Below are 16662 nucleotides of genomic sequence, written 5' to 3'. Positions count from 1 at the left end.
CTCTTTAATGAGAAAAACACAGTGGTAGCAGGGAACTGGTCAGCCTGGAAATACCCTGGTCAGAAGGAAAAGAGATTGGGTACCTACCCCAGAGAGGTGATGGCTGAGGAGCCTGGACTGGCTATCCTGGCTAGACCATAAAGGGGGAATACAGGTACAGTTGCCCTGAACTGACGAATATTGCTCTTTTACATGCTTTGGGCAGTGAAATAGTTAATTGGCATTTTAAAATATCATTGCTGGGATCTGAACTAGCATTCACTGAAATAAATGGGACAGTTCACAACCCAGAGCTATTGTTTCAGGCTCTTTGCAAACTCAGATGAACATTGTTGCATCACTTATGCTCAGGCTACATTGTCAAGGTTTTCTTCACAGTCATAACAGCTGCTAGATTGTTACTTTTGGTTTTGAAATTAAACCTGAGGCTCTGATGAACAAGTGAGAGGCTTTTTCACCCCACCACCAGCTAGCTCCTGAACCTCAGTGGGAATATTCTGTAAAATGCTAAATTAAGTACCTTTCACAATAAGCAACATGAAAAAAATCAAAATACCATTCCAAGTGTTTATTATGTATTAAAAATACTGTAAATAAGCCATACAGTTCACTTCACAGTAACCTAAACAACTGTTAAAAACTTGCAAAGGAAAGTCAACAAGAACAGTGCAGTTCAAAAAGTAACAACAAAATTATCTCAATGCAGTGCATCCACCTCACTTATTAAGACTTAGTTGACTTATTAGCAACTTCTCACTATGTACAGTGGGAACAGCATTACAGATGGCTGGGTATTTTATTCTTAAATATCGGAGAGGACTCCCTCTTTACCTCTGCTGTTCCCAGAAATTACCCCTTTGGGAGGTGCTAATTCTATTAATCATTCTCTAATGCAGCCAAAGAGTTGGCTAAGATAGGGCATGCAATAGACTCTCTGTAATGTGGGCTAGCAGATATCCCCATGTACAAAGCGGTCTGCACTTAGGCATAAATACCTTTGAAAAACAACTTTTGAAAAGTAAACCTCAGAAAGAAATCAGAAATCCTTTTCTAGGGTACAAACTCCCAGAAAGTTCCATGTTCAAGAGGTTCTTAGAGTGCTTGAAATTCTTTAATATTTGACACATATTCTGTTCTCAGCCAAGCTGAGGCTTGCTCCCACTCCACTGAAGTCAATGACACACTTCCACTGACTCCAGTGGTACAGAATACAATAATACTAATTAAAGTCACTGTCACCTCAGGGGCAATCTTGAAAGGCATTTTATTTAGAAACAATTATGTTGGTATCATTCTGAATCTTCTCTTCCTCCTCCTGTGGTATTATTAGCAGGCTTAGGCCTGGTCTACACCTAAAACATACCCTGGCATAGCTACATCAGTCTGGGGTGTGACGCCCCTCGCCCATGCAGCAACATAGGTATGCTGACAAACCCCCCCGTTTGTGTGCTAACAGAAGAGGGGTTCTGTTGGCATAGCGAAAGTCACTGGGGGAGGTGGTGTTCCTACACTGGCAGAACAACTCCTGTGTCAGTGTATGTTGCATCTACACTAGGGGACTGTGCCGGCATAGGCGGTGGTGTTTTTAGTTCCTCTCCTCAGTCTTCCTCACTCAAAGCTCCAATCATCTCCACAACAACTAACCATGATATCACAAAAAAGGAATTAGGACTTCAAGGGAAAGATTCTGACAATGTAAATCATCTCAAAATAACATAGCAAAATGTTACTGAGCTCTCTGGCAATGAATTCAATTCAGATTCCCCCTCCCAGCCATGCTGATCTGTACATGGGGGTTTGGAGGAGCTGGGGAAAGGGGCATATGGGCACAAATGTGTGTGTACTCTTTAGCAGTGCCCTGGAACACCCCTCACCAGCTCTCGGCTCAGGTTTTTTGGAGATCTAGAGTCTGTAATTGCCCTATACTTCTCCCAGCTCCACGAGTTCTCCTGTGTGCTGTTATGCATGCATGGCAGTCAGAACTTGCTTCTTTCCCTACCCTGTGGAATAAGCTGAAAAAACAGATGAGTTGCCTCAGGCCTAATCTACATGTAAAAGTTTTACCAGCATGAATATTTTGATTAAGGGTGTGTTTGATTTTAATCAAAACAGTAAATACCACTAAAAGCCCTAGTGTGGATGCAGTTACAGCAGTATAAGGTACCTTATGCCAATATAGTTACTCCCCTTCCACTATGGGAATAGCTAACCCAGTATAAAGCACCTTTATATCAATATATCTATGGGTATGTCTACACTACAGCTGCTACAGTGGCACAGCTATGCATTGTAGCTGTGCCACTGTAGCATCATAGTGTAAATGCTTTCTACAATGACAGAAGGGTTTTTTCAGTTGATGGAGAGATGGATTAACTACAAGAGGTGGTAGCAAGGTCACCAGAAGAATTCTTCTTTTGACCTAGCTGCATCCACACAGGCAGTTAGGTCAACCTAATTACGTTGCAGAGAGCACATTTTTCATAGCCCTGAGCGATGAAGGTAGGTCGATCTAATTTTAAGTATAGACCAGGCCTATGTCTACAGTAGAGATATTGTGCTGCTGTGACTATACCAGTATACTTAAAGCAGTACAGCTTTCTAGTGTAGACTAGGCCTTAGTAATTTACCCTACTCACCCACCTATCCATCCAAACACAAAACTTTAAAAAATGAAACTAAACAGGAGAGAGATCCAGGAACTAAACAGAACTGTCTCTAATTATGTGTCCTTGTTTTCTTTGGAGGTGTCAAAACACTGGGTATACAAAAGCTATTCTTTTAAATTCAATAATTGCACAATTAGCACTGTTCACTTAAACTTTTTCATGTATCTTTTCTACTTTCATAAACAATTTATCCAGATCATTCCTTAGGTCATCTACCAAACTCTTCACGGACTCCACGTTGTTCTCATTAGTTTCTATTTTCACTGAGTAAGCAACTAAACTATCTACTGCAGTTCTTATCATTTTCAAGTCAGATTCGACTTGATTGACAAAAGATCTTAATTTGTCTACAGAGTCTTCTACAGAAGACAGTTTTTCAAGATAGTCTTGAGATTGTGCTTGGCCCATCTGAGGCTTTTCTTGATCCAGCAAAGCACTAACTTGTTTCTGGATGTTATGAAGTGCATCAGCAGAGTCTGGTAGGTCACTCACACTTCTTCTCAGTTCATCAACATCATTGTATAATGAGAGCTGAGATTCACTAAGACTTCGCACAGTGTCTGCTATTGAATGTACATCAACATCTGAGGTACTACGTAGAGATGCAATGGCTTCCTCTAGAGCAGCTAGCTTGCTTTCATACTCTTCGTGCTTAGAAAGAAGTGATTCCATCTTTTCAGTCTGTTGAGCATCAGTAGAACTTAGAGACTGAAAATGGTCTTCTACACGTCTGAATCTGAATTCAAAGTCTTCCCTGTTCTTTTCAAGGGTTTCTAACACATTTTTGGAAAGTACATTTTCTTCCTGTTTGTTAAGGTTGGCTTTAATTTGCAGTAAATCTTCATCAAGTCTTTTAATCTCATCAGGGAGCTGCATAATGGATTCTTCAGCTTTAAGAACTTTCTCTTGAAAAGCTTTTAATGAAAGGTGTTCTGTGTCTGCAGTCTCTTTGAACTTCTCAAGTTCCTGTTTGAGGTTGACTAATGCTTTGATTTCAGTATAAACATCAGATTCCATGGACTCTATTGTACTTTTCAGAGACTCTATGGCCTTTTCTTTGGTTTTCATGGATGTTTGCATCTCATCAACAGCATCTTTCAGCGCCTTTAATTCATGTTTATATACATCTGTTTCTCCCAGTGAAGCCACCCTTGCTTTCATATCGTTGATTTCATTTTGGCTCCTTTTCTGGACTTCAGTGAATATGGCAATGTTATCATTGATAGACCTGGTCAACTCTGTTAATCTTTCTTCCACAGTGTTTTCAAGCGACACGAAGTCTCGTTCTCTTGCGTCCTTTACCACATGGATGCCATCAGACAGGTCTTTCAGGATTTCATTTTGTAGTTTTTGAAGAACTTCACTGATTCGATTTATTTCATTCTCCCCTTGTTTAACACTCTTCTCGGTAACTTCTTGTTTATGCTGAGCACTTTTCATCGTGGATTCAAAATCTCCAAACATAGCTTGAAGGGAATGCACCTAAAAAACAGAAATCCACATATTTACAACTTAAATTTTCATCTTATGTTAGTTGATGAGGATGTTGCTATCTACCTAATTTACTTATAACCCCCACTATTGTAGTGTCTGAGCACCTCGGAATCTTTAATGTTCCCTGCCTCAAAGCATTCTTGTGATGCTGGGAAGTACTACTCCTCTACCCCGATATAACGCTGTCCTGGGGAGCCAAAAAAAATCTTACCGCATCATATCGAACTTGCTTTGACCCGCCAGAGTGTGCAGCCCCACCCCCCCCCAGAGCGCTGCTTTACCATGGTGTATCCAAATTCGTGTTATATTGGGTCGCGTTATATTGGGGTAGAGGTGTATTAGCAAATAGGAAACTGAGGCACAAAGAAACAACAGCTTGGGCTACACTGAAAAGTTATACCAGCATAAATGTGTTGGAGAGAGGTGTGAAAAAACACATCCCTGACCGACATAGTTATGGCTGACAAAACCCTCTGTACAGATGCAGGCATCTTGACAGAAGAATACTTCCAGCCAAGTGGCTAATGTTGCTCAGGGCAGTGGTGTTCCTACACTGGCAGAACAACTCCTTCCATTGATATAGGCAGCATCTACGCTAGGGGGCTATGCCAGCACAGCTATGCCCAGCAGGGGTTGGAGATGGAGCTCTATGCCCAGGGGCCACGCTGAAGAACCAGTGTCTGGAGTGGGCTCTGTCCAATAGAAGGACCAGTGCTCACGGAGTGCAGCCTTCTGCTCCCCTGCTGACCCCGGCCCGTCAGTGCAGACAGCCTTTGCAGGGAAAGTGGACAGACTGGTATTGATAAAGGGTTGGAGTCAGGAGGAGAGCTTGTCCTGTACAGGCTCTCTCAGGAAGGGGAGCAGATGGGGCTGTGTGCCCCCTGGCTGTGCTGACGGGCCAGGGTCAGCAGGGGAGCGTCTCTGAAAAATTTCCAGGTCATGAAAAAGCCAAAATTGAAGTGAAGTCTGTAAAACCCAAATAGTTAGGGTGACCAGATGTCCCGATTTTATAGGGACAGTCCTGATTTTTGGGTCTTTTTTTTTTAAAATATAGGCTCCTATTACCCCACATCGCCGTCCCGATTTTTCACATTTGCTGTCTGGTCACCCTACAAATAGTGGCTTTTTCAAAACCCAGGAATTCTTCTGAGAATATGAAGGGCTTTGCCTGTTTGGTATTAGCTGATGATCTCAGTCCAGCTCCCTGTCCAAATCACAAAAATTACCTCCACAGTTGGCTATGACTGGCACTTTTGTTGGCAGTCTCAGCTCAGAGGCCAAGGCGTCACTGGGCATGAAGACTGAACTACCTCTCCCTAGAACAAGGATCTAGGCCTATGAGTGGGGAAGCTTGCACGGCGATTGCCTGGCTGGTCCCATTCTGTGGATAAACAGAATTTCAGTCTTTGGCTCTATGAAGGCGGCATGTTCCACAAGCACAATTTTAAAAAAAGTGATTTTAAAAACTCATGCTGACTTCAGTGGGGATCCCGCACAAAAGAACTCTTCCAGGTTTTGGCTGTGTGGCAGCGGTGAATAATGCATGCTACAGGAGTCCTGGAGACGCTGTCTTGACTCATTCCCCGCTATACATGTGGATTGTGCATTAATCGGTACTGCCACACAGTCTGTCAGGTTTATTGATTAGATAAGCTGCTTCAGAGTTGGTTTCATTTTGTAAATAACATTATTAAATGGATGCACTTAAAAGAAAATATCTTATTTTTAACTATAAAAGGCCAAGTCCTGAAGTCTTCATTCAGCTCCCCAGCCTGCAAACACGTCTCTCACAAGTTAGCTAATTAATTCAGTTACTAATGAGTACGTAAGTTATTCAGATACATGTTTGCAGATTTGGGTGCTCAGGTTGAACCTCCCTTGGTTTCAGTGGGAGTCTGAGCTGAGTAAGGACCGCAGGATTTGTCCAAAAGTCTTTGAATTTTGTTTTAAGGGCAAACATTAAATGATCTACTATTGACAGGTCCAAGTAAACTTTACAGTTGACCTGCAAAGGAAACATGGTTTTACTATCCTTTTTTCCTTCAGTATGTATAGAGGAGTAAAAGGTTTCTCCCCATCCTCCAATTTTTTTCAAAGTCTACTAAATGTATTCCTTAGGGCTTGTCTTCACCACCGCACTGTGCCGATGTAGCACGTCTGGTAAAGACGTGCTATGTCCATGGAAGAGCGCTCTCCCATAGACGTAATTACTCCACCTCAAGGAGAGGCGGAAGCTATATCGGCGGGAGAGCGTCTCCGACTGACACAGCACGATGTACACAATGCTTTAAGTTGATGTAACTTACATCACTCGGGGGGGGGGGGGTTCACACCCCTGAGTGAAGTAAGTTACATCAACTTAAGCAATAGTGTAGACAAGCCCTAAGAAACACCAGGAATAATATATCTATTTCTTGTTTTGCTGGAGCACCAAGGGGAGTTTTCTCGGCCTTCTGTTGAAGGGATAAGAGTATTTGAATCTTTAACAAAGACATTATTTCTCCCAAACATTTGTCAGGTGTCTGAGGTAAACGAGTGTTAACAAAAAGCAAAATTTTAAACAGCTTGTTCAAAAATCAAATTCCCTCTCAACTGCTCAAGTTTAAATCTAATTTGATTATGTTATAATCTCACTGCTTCTCCAGTTCAGGAAAAACAGAGTGGATAAGACCTGATATTTCTAATAGAAAAATAAGTAGGAAAAAACCCACTCTTGAATCCTACCTTGCTCATGCCTTTAACTCCTTACCCCTCTCACATCAAAAAAAAGTCCCAGGTCTCCTTTATATATCATAAAGAACCAAAAAGTGTGGGGGGGGGAGGTAGTGGTGAATAGAATCCTTTCCTTTGCAGGCCACTTTTAAAACTTAAAGGAAGGATTACATTTTAAGCAGTTTGTATTCTGAAGATCTTATGAGACTAGAAAGAAATTAAATGGGAAAATGTGGATAATGTTAACTATTGCCACATAGCAATTTGGGTATTAAATTGATAATGTGGTTCTATCAGTAGCTACCGCCCAGTGGTCTTTCAGTCTGATTTTACCATATACAGAGGTTTTCACTACAGATTTTTTTTTCTGTATCTCTTTAAAGTTGTCATGTCACACATCAGATGTTTATAAGCCTTACATAGTGCAGGGAGACTATTGCTCACCCAACTCCTCTTGGAGATACAGCTGTAAAATTAAACTAATGTGCTAAATTCATCCTATTAACTAACCTGTCTCCGAATGTTACTGTTATCGGACCAGAGAATCTGGCTCTCTAATGTCACAATGTGGCTATCCATCTCAGGCCTAAAATGCCAGATATGGCCAGTGGAGGAGTCTCTGTAACTGGAAGTCTTTAAAACATGATTTGAGGACTTTGATAACTCAGTCAGAGGTTATGGGTCTATTACAAGAGTGGGTGGGTGAGGTTCTGTGACCTGCAATGTGCAGGTCAGACTAAATGATCACGATGGTCCCGTCTGGCCTTAAAATCTGTGAGTCTAGGAGTCAGATCCCCACCCTCTTTCCTGACATAAGGAGAAGGGTGTGTGTCAGGGCATGGTAGAATGGAGCTCTACTATGCCTGATTCTCCTCTTGTAATAGCCCTGATGGACCATATGCCAAGTGATGTAGATTGAAGCTGTTCCCCTGCACCTTTAACTTACTACAGGGCCATGTGGTTGAGGATCAGACCTCGGATGTAACTAAGAATCAAGCCGCCCACAATAGTCAAGCTAGACCAATTCCTAATTTAATTCATCTTAATATGTACTCAGCCCGTTTACTCTAAACAACGGCTAGCTGGTCCCTACATGAACCCTTTGCAAGAAAGGTATAAAACCCTAACTTCAAAATAACAGGTCACATTCATTATAAAACAAGGGTTTGGAATGACTTTCATTCAAGAAGAGGCTAAAAAGATTAGGGCTGTTCAGTTTAGAAGAGAGATGACGGGGGCGGGGGCGAAGAGAGACATCATAAATGTCTAACATCATGAATGCTGTGGAAAAAATAGCTGTGAATCAAGAGGTGTGTGTCTAGCTGTGCCCCCAAAGGCAGAGATTTCAATCAGTCTTTGAAAGGCTTAATATCAGATATAAGTCAGAAAAATATTCTACTGACAACCAGTTTTCTCCTTGAACCAGTCATGTTAACATATCAAATAATCTTAGCTCCTCAGTCTTTGTAGTATAGCACAATTTACAAACTACAACTTTCCTCTCATTTCCCTTCCCTTCCTACAGCTGTGAATAGCAGATGAGCTTATATAACTCTTACTTCTGACAATGGCTCTGTATGGCAAAAGACCAAAGGTGGGGGCGGCAGAGTTTCCTCAAAGCAGCCTGAACTGGCAGTGCTGTATAGCACAGGATCCTATGGTGATATAAAACCATGAATTGATCTCCTCCCTCTGCCTTTCATCCTTACGTTAGAAATGCATGCCTAAAGTTAACCATCCCGGATATACATGTAGGTGGAGTTTTATTTCCCTTTGGAACTAGAACGCAGATATAAGAGCTGCCATACTGGGTCAGACCATGGTCCATCTTGCCCAGCATCCTGTCTCCAACAGTGGCCTGTACCAGAGCTTCAAAGGGAGCATACAGAACAGGGCAATTTTGGAGTGATCCACCCATGTCTTCCACTCCTGACTTCTGGTAGTCAGAGCTTTAGGGTCACCCTGAGCATGGTTGTGTCCCTGACCATCTTGGCTAATAGCATTTGATGGATCTATCCTCTATGAATGTACCCAAGTTCTTTTTTTAACCCAGTTATACTTTTCAACATGAGAGCATCCCAAGGCAATGAATTCCACAAGTTAGCTGTGTGAAAAAAGTTCTTCCTCTTGTATTAAACCTGCTGCTATTAATTTCATCAGGTGACCCTGGTTTTTATATTGTGGGAATGGGTAAATAACACTTCTTTATTCACTTTTTCCATGGCATTTGTGATTTTTTAGATCTTTATCATATCCCCCCTTGGTCACCTCTTTCCTAAACTGAACAGTCCTAATCTTCTCTCCTTGTATGGAAGCTGTTCCAAACCCTTGATCATCTTTGCTGCCCTTCTTTGAACCTTTTCTAGTTCCACTATATCCTTTTTGAGATTGGGCAACCAAAACTGGACACAGTATTCAAGGTGTAGGCACACCTTGGATAACTAATTACTTAAATCATTTGTGCCCCTCTGCCTCAGAGCCTGGTATTAACTTGTGATTTTGGCCACAGCAATGTAGAGATGAAGGGAGCACATTTTACATATCCCTATGCTTGGTAGGCCTCAGGACAAATTAAGGCTGGAATTGTCAAAGGGAACTAGACACCCAAATCCCATAGATTTTGAAAATCCCAATCTAAGTATTCAAACTAGTAGAGTGACGCTTATGCTTCAATAACCTCAGCCTTCCCTTTGATAAGCAAGGGAAGCAAAAAAGAGACACTGCCTGGTGTTACAGGACCTGAACTTGAATTGCCCTCTTTCAGAAAAAGCACTCCTTAAAAATGTCTTGTTGCTACAGAAAAAAATATTAGCCCTGGGAAATGATGGCTGTAACAGGCTTTTCAAGAGGGAAATGATAGCATGGTTATGTCTAGAAACTTAGGCGTAGTCTACACTACAAAGTTACACCTTGTCTACGCTGCCACTTTACAGTGCTGCAACTTTCTCACTCAGAGGTGTGAAAAAACACATCCCTGAGTGCTGAAAGTTTCAGTGCTGTAAAGTCCCAGTGTAGACAGTGCACCAGCGCTGGTAGCTACTCCCCTCATGGAGGTGGGGTTTTTATAGCACTGGAAGAGCTCTCTCCCAGCGCTCTGCCGCAACTACACAGCAGCGCATTAACGTGGCTAGTGAAGACATGCCCTGCGGTCAGCTTCACTACATTTCTCAGGCTGTGAAAAATTTATGAGTTATATAAGCTCATCTGCTATTCACAGCTGTAGGAAGGGAAGGGAAATGAGAGGAAAGTTGTAGTTTGTAAATTGTGCTATACTACAAAGACTGAGGAGCTAAGATTATTTGATATGTTAACATGACTGGTTCAAGGAGAAAACTGGTTGTCAGTAGAATATTTTTCTGTCTTATATCTGATATTAAGCCTTTCAAAGACTGATTGAAATCTCTGCCTTTGGGGGCACAGCTAGACATACACCTCTTGATTCATTTTTTCCACAGCATTCATGATGTTAGACATTTATGATGTCTCTCCCCACCCCCCCGTCATCTCTCTTCTAAACTGAACAGCCCTAATCTTTTTAGCCTCTTCTTGAATTATGCAGCGTAGTTAAGCCAACCTAAGGCCCAATGTAGACATCACTAGGTTAACGAAAGAACCCTTTCCATCCCTGAAGTGTTTATGCTACAGTGACACCACTGCAGCATTTCTAGTGTAGCCATAAAGAACTCTACTTTCAGCGAGTGCTTGGTGAGAGAGGGACAGTATGTGTAGAAGAAAAACTAAAACTTGAATGTTGCACTTTCTTGGTTCTCTCTCTTTTGTGCTCACACAGAACACACAAGAGCCAGCCCCTGTCTGTTGAGTAAGCAGAGGACAGAAATTGATCTGAATTGTGTGCCAATGAGTTTCACAGATCAGGACTCCTCTTAGTTTAAATCCCTTGTCAGCTATTAGAGGACAAATAGGCTTGTGGTGATGGCACTGGACTGGGACTCAAGAGATCTGGCTTCTGTTCTTGGCTCTACCATAGGTTGTCTGTGAGACCTTGGCCAAATCACTTAATCTAGCTGAGCCACAGCATCCAATCTGTGAAATGGAGAAAACAATACTTCCCTTCTTCACAAGGATGCTTGAATCTGATTCACTAGAGTCTGTGAGTTGCTCAGGTACTGAAGTGATGAGTGCCATAGAAAATACAATATATAATTATATAACTACCTAAGTTCTTACACTGTGGCCATGTAGTATATTCCTATGTCATACATGCCCAGCTTTTGATCCCAAAATCTCCCTCCCCCCATATAGCTTTAAACAAATATTAGGCAAATTAAAATGTTGTGCCTGTCAAGCTCGTCAGTACCATGTGAACTTGAAATCCAGTCAGCATGAAAAACTGAGTTCTACCATCACATATTCATTGTAGGTGTTTTTCTTTCCCTGGTTGCTGTGTAAAAGACCCACACAAACAAACAAGAAACTGACCAACTAAATCCCCTATCCTGCACACTGACCTATGTGGGCAGACTCTTCACCTACATGGAAATCCCTCATCTCCATGGATCAGCTTACAGTTTGAGGCCTTAATGATCACACAGGGGAAACAGTGAAACTAAATGACTATACACAGGGTGCTCTCAGATGAACAAATGCAAACTGAAGAAACCAGACCTATTTTTATTCTGGTCCATTTCAGTTATAATAATCTCAGGTGTTACTGTATGTAAAACAACTTTCTAACAGAAGTGTGATTTTTATTTTAAGTTGACAGTATTTCTAATGTTTGTTTAAAAGGTGAAATATTTTAAGCCATCCTGAAAGGTGTGGGACGTGCATTGCACTGCCGTGCCTGAAAACCTAGCCTAAAAGCTGATTCCATTTGAGCAAAAATAGCATCCTACAGTTTCAAGGAAAAGAGTACCTCTCTGACCAATTGGGCCACACCATTTGCCGACTACCATACTTCATTACACTTCTGTGGACACCAGTTGCAACAGAAGTCGCTGGTCTCATCCTCTTGGCTGGAAATAATGTACGAATTTAGCAGACACTGTAAGCAGTAAAGGGGCAGCCAATCAGCAGTACTGGTGCTACCTCTATTGCTTTTAAAAACAGGTGGGATTTTTGCTTTTCATAGTGTGCAGCAGATTCAACTGCCACTGAAAGGTTCAGGAAAATAAGAGCGATACTCTGCATAGTCAAAAACAGCGAAAGCAAATCATGCTCTGCTGCTATTTATGGTGTAGTAATATCCAAGATTACTTCGGTGTAACTGAGAGGTGTCAATAAGCCACCCCCCGAAACAACATACATTACTCTAACCTGAGTGCCAGCATGGACAGCGCTAGGTCAGCAGGAGAGCTGCTCTGCCCCCGACACAGCTACTGCCTCTCCCGGGGGGTGGATTTATAGGGCTAGTCTACACTGGCAATGCTAAAGCACTGCCGCTGCAGCCGCACTTTAATGTGGCTTGTGTGGTCACTGCGCAGCGCTGAGCTCTCCCAGCGCTCTAAGGCTATGGCTACACTTGCACTTCAAAGCGCTAAGTGTAGTCAAAGCGCCAGCGCTGGGAGAGAGCTCTCCCAGCGCTGTCCGTACTCCACCTCCCTGTGGGGAATAACGTACAGCGCTGGGAGCCGTGCTCCCAGCGCAGGGGCTTTGACCACACTGGCGCTTTGCAGCGCCGCAATTTGCAGCGCTGGAGAGGGTGTGTTTTCACACCCTGCTGCAGCGCTGCAAATTTGCAAGTGTAGCCATGGCCTAAAAAAAAAACCCCACCTCCACGCTGGTGCACAGTCTACACTGGCGCTTTACAGCCCTGAAACGTGCTGCGCTGGGAATGTGTGTGGTTTTTTTCACACCCGGGAGCAAGAAAGTTGCAGCGCTGTAAACTGACAGTGTAGTCAAGCCCTTAGCCAGCAGCGCTCTCCCCATCCGCATAGAGCCTCTTCACCAGATGTGCTCCAGCCCCTGCAGCTGTGCGGATGCAGCGTTTCTAGTATAGACTAGCCCTCTGCCTGCTTATGCCTCGCGCCAGCACCGCCTTGCCTCCAGGCTTGGCCTGTCTTAGCGCAGTACTGCCACGCGCTCCCTCGGCCTTCACAGCAATGGAGTCTTCAAAGTTTGGGGAGTCCTGGCAAACTCCGTGAGCGCCTCCTTGCCCTTACCTTCTGCGCGACTCCCTCCAGGGCGTGAGCCAGCTCCTCTCGCTGCCGCGCCCAGCCCTCGTGGCGCAGGCTGAGCTGGCTGACCTCCCCCAGGAGGTGCCGCACGCCCCAGCCCGAGAACGCGGCGGCTGCCACCAGAGCCAGGGAGAAGAGCCCGTGAAGCGCCTTGCCCAGGCTGCAGGGGGACGGGCGGCCTCCCGCCGCTGCGGCCGCCGCTCTGCTCCCCTTGGCGGGAGCCGCCGCCGTCGCCTGCTGCTGCTGCTGCTTCTTTGCCACGTCATCCGCGCCGCCGGAGTGGGACTGGGCTCCCTTCTCCGAGCCCGCCGAGCCGCTGCCCTTGCTGCTCCGCTGCCTGGCGGCGGACATGCCGGGTGGGGGGGAGCGCGGGCGGCGCCGCTGCTGCTGCCCAGCGAAAGAGGCCGGCGGCGCTTTACGCTGTTTGATCAGCGCGGGCTCCGCGGGAAGGGCTCAGCGCTGCGGGAAGGAGCCGCGCTCGCTCCCCATTCAGGTCGGGCAGAGGCTATGGGGTAGGAGGGTGGGGTGACTCCGGCCACGCGAGCGAAGGCTTCCCCGCCCTGCTGCACACCCAGCACCGCCTCCCCAGCCCGGGGAGAAGGGGGAGCTGCCACGCACACCGAGAGAAAGCAGCCAACCAACCCAGCTCCAGTCCCCCGCGGGACCTCACAGGGGAGCCATGCACTGCTGCAGCGGGGAGAGGCGAGAGTAGCAACCCCTGCTCCTTGCCTGTGTGGCATCTTCCGTTTGAAGTCTGTTAGCCAAACTATAGGGGAGGGAGCCAAGCCTACAGTTAACGCCCTGTCTACACTGGCAAGTTTCTGCACAGTAAAACAACTTTCTGTGATGTAACTCCCAAGGTGTGCACACTGCCAAGCCACGTAGTGTGCAGAAACTGCACACTTGTAGCACACAAAAAAACACATACTGACGAGGTGTACAGTTTTCTGTGCTTGGGTACAGTGCCGCTGTGACAGTGTAAACACCCTGGCAATTACAGCCCTGCGATTGGCATCTGGGAGGTGTCCCACAATGCCTGTTCTCACCTCTTCGGTTTGCACTCTACTGCCCTGCCCTCAGGTGACCAACTGTCAGTCTCACCCCATAAATTCCTTTGCAAATTTGAAAGTCCCCTCCTGTTTGCTCGGTGATGCGTGCAGTGGTCTCAGCGCATCTTTCCAGGCAGCCATGCCTGCTCCACGCACCAGGCAATCCCCCACTTGGAGCCGTGCTGAATTGCTGGACCTCATCAGCATTTGGGGAGAGGAGGCTGTTCAGTCCCAGCTGTGCTCCAGCCGTCAGAATTACGATACCTACGGACAGATTTCACGATGCATGACAGAAAGGGGCCATGACCGGGACACATTGCAGTATAGGATAAAAATGAAGGAGCTGCGGAACATAAGGCACAGGAGGCAAACTGCTGCTCCAGTGCTGTGCCCATGAGCTGCCAGTTCTACATAGAACTGGACGCGATACTTGGTGGTGACCTCACCTCCACTGTATAGGCCACTGTGGATTCTTTGGTAGCTCGTGTGCCAGTCGAGAGTGGACTGAGCCAGGGGGAGGGGGAGGCAGAGTATGACTGGGAGGTCAGAGATGCATGCAGCCAGGAGCTCTTTTCTACTCTGGAGGAGTCTAGCCAGTCACAGCTGTCAGATGTTGGGGAATTGCAAACAGGAGAGGAGGCCCCTGGTAAGTGGATTTGATTTTGGGAATTGGTGAACCGAGTTGTTGGGGGCAGGAGGGTTGTGGAAAGCAGGTTTATCTCCCACCACATGCCTAGTCTGAGCGGCAGAACAGGCTATTGATTGATTCCCTCGCTTCACGGGAATCTCCCTCAGAGATATCCAGGAAACGCCCATGGAGATATTAGGTAATCTGCTGCCTCAGGTTTTTCAGTGGAGCTGCTTTGTTTCTTGCCGCATTAAGGATAACTTTCCTGCACCACTCTGCCGCCATGGGTTGGGGGACCATTAGTGCACACAGGCGAGCCGAATAGGGGCCAGGGTGGAAGCCACAGTCTTGGAGCAGACCCTCCCTTGATTTCCTGCTCACCCTCAGCAGTGAGATATATTCCATAATGATCACATCCTGTGGAAAATGTGGGGACAGGAATGATTATCAGGCCCTGCACTGCACCCCTCTAACAGCCCTGGTCTCTGGCTGTTCAAACTCAGCCTCCAGGCTCTGAGCCTTTGCAGTCCAGCTCGACAGAAGCTTTCACAAATATTATGGAGCCTACAGCACATGGCAATAAGCATAGGAATATTGTCATCGGCCAGGTCCATCTTCCCATAGAGACAGCGCCAGTGGGCCTTTAAACAGCCAAAAGCACACTCAACAGTCATTCTGCACTTGCTCAGCTTGTTGTTGAACTGCTCCTTGCTGCTGTCAAGTTGCCCCATGTATGGCTTCATAAGCCATGGCATTAAGGGGTAGGCAGGGTCTCCCATGATCACAATGGGCATTTCGACTTCCCCTATGGTGATCTTCTGGTCCAGGAAGAAAGTCCCTGCTTGCAGCTTCCTGAGCAGGCCAGTGTTCCGAAAGATGCTTGCATCATGCACCTTTCCGGACTAGCCTGCATTAATGTCTGTGAAATGCCCACGGTGATTCACAAGCGCCTGGAGAACCATTGAGAAATACCCCTTGCAATTAATGTACTCGGTGGCTAGGTGGTCTGGTGCCAGAATTGGAATATGCGTGCCATCTATCACCCCTCCGCAGTTAGGGAAGCCCATTTGTGCAAAGCCATCCATAATGTCATGCACATTGCCCAGAGTCATGGTCTTTCAGAGCAGGATGCGATTAATGGCCCTGCACACTTCCATCAACACGAGTCTAATGGTCGACTTTCCCACTCTGAACTGGTTAGCAACCGATCGGTAGCAATCTGGAGTAGCCAGCTTCCACAGTGCAATCGCCACATGCTTCTCCAAAGACAAGGCAGCTCTCATTCTCATGTCCTTGTGCCGCAGAGCTGGGGCAAGCTCATCACACAGTCCCACGAATGTGGCTTTCCTCATCCAAAAGTTCTGCAGCCACTGCTTGTCATCCCAGATGTGCATCCCGATGTGATCCCACCACTCAGTGCTTGTTTCCAGAGCCCAAACGCAGTGTTCCACTATGGTTAGCACCTCCGTGAATGCCACAAGTAATCTTGTGTCGTAGCTACTACGTGTGGTGAGATCAATGTTGCACACCTCTTGCCTTTGTAGTTTAAGGAATAACTCCACTGCCACTTGTGATGTGTTGGTCAGAGTGAACAGCATACTGGTCAACTGTTCGGGATCCATTCCTGCAGCCCAAAGAGGCAGGGTACGCAGTACACAAACTGTTGAAAGATGGTGCCAAATGTGGATGGAAGCACAGGGATTGCTGGGGTGCGAAGCACAGGGCCACAGAGAGCGGGTTCGGGCCCCGGTGAAAAAAATTTGGGGGGCCCCCCAGCAAGGGCAGACCGGCTAAACAGGGCTGATGAAGCTGGGGAAGCTGGGCCCCGGGCCCCCTTCCAGACCGCTGGGCCCCGGTAATTTGTACCAGCTTCCCTCCCGTCTCGTCCGCCCTGGCTAAGCAATGCATCACTGAGCATTGGACATAAAGATTCATCTTTAGTGAAAGATTATGTCATGTGATGAAACTTCCAGGAA

General features: G+C 45.8%; 1 protein-coding gene across 1 annotated transcript; it reads right to left on the bottom strand.

Moving 5' to 3' along the window:
* Nucleotides 1-539: 539 nt before the first annotated feature.
* CKAP4 (cytoskeleton associated protein 4) lies at nt 540-13513 on the bottom strand. The gene is made up of 2 exons (XM_045002203.1): nt 12995-13513; nt 540-4148 (listed from the first exon to the last, which is right to left on the bottom strand). Exons 1-2 carry the CDS (start codon nt 13358-13360, stop codon nt 2814-2816), a joined length of 1701 nt encoding a protein of 566 aa, XP_044858138.1. The 5' UTR covers nt 13361-13513; the 3' UTR covers nt 540-2813.
* Between the last annotated feature and the right edge of the window lie 3149 nt (nt 13514-16662).

This window comes from Mauremys mutica, chromosome 1 (genome assembly GCF_020497125.1).
Source record: "Mauremys mutica isolate MM-2020 ecotype Southern chromosome 1, ASM2049712v1, whole genome shotgun sequence".
NCBI lineage: Eukaryota > Metazoa > Chordata > Testudines > Geoemydidae > Mauremys > Mauremys mutica.
This window is presented reverse-complemented; position numbering and strand designations above follow the sequence as displayed.

Excerpts from the sequence above, each read along its gene's own strand:
- CKAP4 (XM_045002203.1), bottom strand. The coding sequence starts at position 13,360 with ATGTCCGCCGCCAGGCAGCGGAGCAGCAAGGGCAGCGGCTCGGCGGGC. Across the intron at positions 4,149-12,994 it reads TGGAGGGAGTCGCGCAGAAG|GTGCATTCCCTTCAAGCTAT; the intron begins GTAAGGGCAAGG and ends TCTGTTTTTTAG.